Source organism: Geospiza fortis, unplaced genomic scaffold, assembly GCF_000277835.1.
Source record: "Geospiza fortis unplaced genomic scaffold, GeoFor_1.0 scaffold429, whole genome shotgun sequence".
Lineage (NCBI taxonomy): Eukaryota > Metazoa > Chordata > Aves > Passeriformes > Thraupidae > Geospiza > Geospiza fortis.
The window spans coordinates 2,572,367-2,576,927 of record NW_005054411.1 but is presented as its reverse complement, the minus strand read 5'-3'; the positions used below and the strand labels follow the sequence as shown (position 1 = coordinate 2,576,927).

General features: G+C 35.8%; 1 protein-coding gene across 1 annotated transcript; it reads right to left on the bottom strand.

Annotated features, from left to right (window-relative positions):
- Window positions 1–2,968: 2,968 nt before the first annotated feature.
- Window positions 2,969–4,349, bottom strand: LOC102039718 (forkhead box protein I1-like). Its single transcript, XM_005426348.1, has one exon. It carries the CDS (start codon window positions 4,228–4,230, stop codon window positions 3,382–3,384), a length of 849 nt encoding a protein of 282 aa, XP_005426405.1. The 5' UTR covers window positions 4,231–4,349; the 3' UTR covers window positions 2,969–3,381.
- Between the last annotated feature and the right edge of the window lie 212 nt (window positions 4,350–4,561).

The following is a 4,561-nucleotide window of genomic DNA, read 5'->3' as shown; positions in this document are numbered from 1 at the left end:
CAGTGGACTTCCAAAGTAGATCTGCTGCAAAAAGATGACCTCTGTCTTATTTATGGATATAACAGAGGATTATAGTCAAAATGCTAAAATTCTGTCTTCCTGACATTTTTATCAACACCAGTAATACATTTCAGCTGGAAAATGCTGAAGTTGTCAACATACAGTTTTTGGATATTGTGTTCTTGTTGGATTTTCTGTAATTCAGCATCTGGAACTGTTGGTTTTGCTTCTTAGGGAGTCTCTTACACCGTAAGTACTGCCTCACAAATTCCTGTACAAGCATGTAATTAATCTGTTTAATTTTCAAGAACATTTTTGTCTTCTCATTAAATGGTAATTTCCTGTATCAGAAATCCAATGTCCTTTCTAATTGGAGGATTATATTTCAAGATCAGAAAATTATTTCATTTTCTATGCTAAGTGTATTTGGGGCTTTAGATTCAGATAAAAATACACAACTTGATTTTTTTTTTCTTATTTCTTTGAAATTTTTACTTCAAGTTGTTTTCAAATTATTACTTTGACATTTTCATCACAAAATGGCATACCCTACTCCTTCAGCTGAAATGAAAAAAATACATTATTAAGACTGCAATGTAAAGCTTTCAGGCACTAGGGCAGGGGAAAAATGGCATCTTGTCATAATAGCGTATTCATAACTTGGCCCTTACCTCAGTTGAAGGCGTTAAAATATTGCCTGTAGTTGCATGAAAAAATCTGGTGTTTTGCCATATTTCATATTTCAAGGGTCCAAGGTAGACTTTTTTCTATATTAATTAAAATAATGCAATGAGGAAATTATAGGTATTGTTCGTAAAATAACTTCAAAATCTATTGGGGTTTACAGGAAGAAATAGTGTTTTCTATTTTATGGCAGTTGCAGCTTGCCTTGGAGATATGGATTTGCCTCTTTCATCTGCTGCAAGAAAAGTTGTCGAAATCGAACTTGTCAAGATGGTCACTTGTTTCCATGTTGCTTTGTGTTGTGGAAGGATTCTGAACACTCAGAGTGGAAAGCCAGGACAATGGGAGCTCAGCTGCTGGGCTTTGAGAACAAAAAGTGCTACACAGTGGTGTCACAAATCTGTGTCCAAAGTGAATGTGTACAGTTGACCTCTGACTTTTAGTTCTGTGCTTCAAGATGTTCCTCATCTCTCAGGTTATTTTGCAAATAAATTATATTATGGCTTAAAAGGATAATAATTTAATAGTGATTGGATAATTTTGTCTTCAGAGCAGGGTTTGAACTATGCACAGTTAGAAAGTAATGGATACCCACTGACTGATGAGGATAAAATAAATAGTTGCTTATTACTTGAAAAGAATCCTCCTCCTATGTGGCATGCAGTTGCTGTACAAACAAACAGAAAGCTAAAACACATTGAATAAAACAAAAAAACATAAGAAAGCATATGGACAGCTACATAATCATAATGGAAATATCTAAGATGGGAGTTTTCATGCAGTGGTATGTGTATCACTAGTGGTATGAAAACTATTTTAAAGTGGTCTTCAAATAAAATCTGAGCATCTCAGCAGAAGAATGTCTCCTTCATATGATTTACTGTTATTGCATTCCCACAGGAAACTGGGACAAAGATCTGCAAGCATAAGTAAGGACTAGTGCATGCCACATTTCCACCATCACCACTAATCTGGTAAAATACAATTCCTTTTCCTGAGCAAACTAAAATGGTTACTTCAGGCAAAAAGGAAAACCTGGTAAGCGATAGGTCACAATAGCCAAGCAGTGTGTGCTGTTGTACACTATAATACCCTTCAGCTGCTCTTCCTTAGCAGGGAAGATGAAGTTAAATGACATGGTGTCATTCTGGGAATATCTTCAGGTGTACTTCACAAGCTTTTGCCAATAAGCCCAGTGAGAAAAAACAGGAGCATCTTGTTCTCCTGTGAAATTTTGAAGTAATTTGCTGACAGCTAAAGAACTACAAATATTAGATTTTATCCAATACATAAACTATAGCAGGCAGAGACTTTTCCCGCCTACTACTCATCAAATCTGCCCTGACTCTTATCCCTAGCTTTCATTCTCATCTGGTTATAACTGCCTGGCATTCACAATTTGTGTTCCTTGGGCTTCTCACAGCTCCTTGATCAATATGTCTACGCTCTTTGTCCCAACTCCAGTTATCTCTGTTTCCTCTAGCCAGTCTCCCCATCCCACCTCCATCCCACCTTCCTCACCTTTGTCCAGTTCTCAGGTTTTGTCCACATGCGAGGGCATTTCATGACTGAGGCACTGCAGTGCCTTCATCTTCATTTTCTGTGGGCAAGTGTATCAAAGGAAGTTCTTCTAGTTTTATAATTTAGCAGAGCTGGGTTTTTTCACAATAATGCTTGTTACACTCCCATGTGTGCAACTTGATAAGTTTCTGCTACCATGAGGTTGCTAGATAGATACATATGTTTAAAAATGTATTTAAATGAGCACTATATCATATACTCTGTAGCTATGTACATAAGTGTGAGTATGTAAACTAAAAATATAGATATAAGCCTAAGCAAAAGGTAAAAATATCTGAAAAATGGAATTTCTTAAATGAATTATAACCAGCTAATGGGTAAACTTGTGATTAGCCATGTTGCCTTTAAGTAATCATTTAAGTATATTAATTAATATGTGGCCATGCATTTAAAAAGCAGATTTGAACTTAAGAACATATTTTAGAAAATATTACAGTCCTATTTCACTTGGAATATTTATTAATCTGCACAATTATTCAAACAAGAACAAGTATACAATTTAACAGTTAAAGATACATAAATGTACAGAGTTTTTTTGATCAATATAATGCATCAGAATTAATAGTGTTGATTGAGTACTAACCAATGTATCATATTAAATGAGTAGAAAAATAAGTCAGTATTGCCAGCAGTATGGGAGGTGACAAGTATAATTTCAAAGACATTCTCAAATGACAAAGGGAAAAATTATTAATCCTTCCTATTCAATATAATGTAAAAGTAAATATATGGTTGTACATATTTGAATATATAGTTATAAATACACATACATGTGTATTAATTTGAATCCAATAGAGCAGTAGTATACAGTAATATGATTAATACAGAACAATTTAAAAATAATTTCATTAGGTAGTCATTGTGAATGGATTTGCTTTTTTACTGAAGTAATCTATGCCTAGCCATTGACCAGCAGAATTATTAAAAATTCATTGTTATGGTTTCAAAGCCAATACACTTAGGTAATAATCATGGATAATCAGTGGCCTATATAAGTAAGCAGGCTTTTCTGCTGTCTTTAAACATATCCAACATTAAAAATTGCACAACATATATATTATATCTTGACAGAGTCCCAGACTGCCTGTGAAGTTATTCAAGCACTTCAAAAACTTTCTAGTACTTACAGATGTGTCTGAATGCTTCAGTTTGGTGTTGTTTTTGAGAAAAGAATAAAAGGGAGTTAGGTAAACCTGGCTGAATATTTAGGAAAATATTCTGCTGCATAACTGAAGTGGCAGGAGATCCATAAAACCAGTCCCCAGAAGTGCTATGGGGTTTATCAGTCTGTAATTGAGGTGAAAACTTCCCCATGATTAAGTGACTGTTTACATTCCACTTTTGGTATTCATGCACAAACTGCAGTCTGTCAGCATACAGAAGTTTCCACAGCGGATCCAGAAAATAATGTGTTTGGTAAAGCATATTTGGTGCTGGGCAGGAAGGATAGTATCCCCAAGGTGTGAAATAATTCTCAGCAAGGCAGTGCTCTACCTCCTTTTGGTGCCCTCGCTTTCGTGACCTTCGATGTTGCCTGAAGTCCCCGTGAACAAAGTCTTTTAAGTTTGATGGGTGAATACTCCAGTAGTTTCCTTTGCCATCCTCACATCTTCCCACCTTGATGAAACAGTCATTTAGTGAGAGGTTGTGCCTTACACTGTTCCTCCAACCTCGACCTTTGTTCCTGTAAAAAGGAAAATTATCTTCAATATATTTGTAGATAGCAGCTAAATTCAGTTTATTTGTGGGGGAAGAAAGTATCGCCTTTGCAATCAAAGCTATGTATGACAGAGGTGGTTTATCCAGAAATCTTCCTTCATCCACAGTCACAGGAAGACCCTTTTTGGCATGTATGTGAGAGCTGGGAATTTGGGGTTGAATCCCTTGAGCCAGTTTTCCTTCTTCTTCTCCTACTGTACAGATGTCTAGACTTCCTTCATCGTTTTCAGAAGAGTCTTCATTCATTATAGCGGCCTGAAACCCGGCATTTATTTTAAGTGTTCTGATATTTTGCTGCAAGTAGCCAGTTGAATAATTGGTCCACTGAATATAACCAGCAGGAGAAAAGAAAGTTGGACTTCAAATGTGCTGCTCTCACGTACCCAGATTTCTATTTTATACTCTGTTAAGTCAACATCCTTAACAACGAAAACCGAACTGCCTATGTTTACAAAAGTCAAGGTGCAAGTCCTAGCTGAATGAAAAAAAAAAACCCAAAATAATTATACTATGTTAAGTACAAAGATAAACAGACCATGACGTTAGCCTCTCACTTCATTATAATCTGAGAAAACAC

Excerpts from the sequence above, each read along its gene's own strand:
- LOC102039718 (XM_005426348.1), bottom strand. The coding sequence starts at position 4,230 with ATGAATGAAGACTCTTCTGAAAACGATGAAGGAAGTCTAGACATCTGT.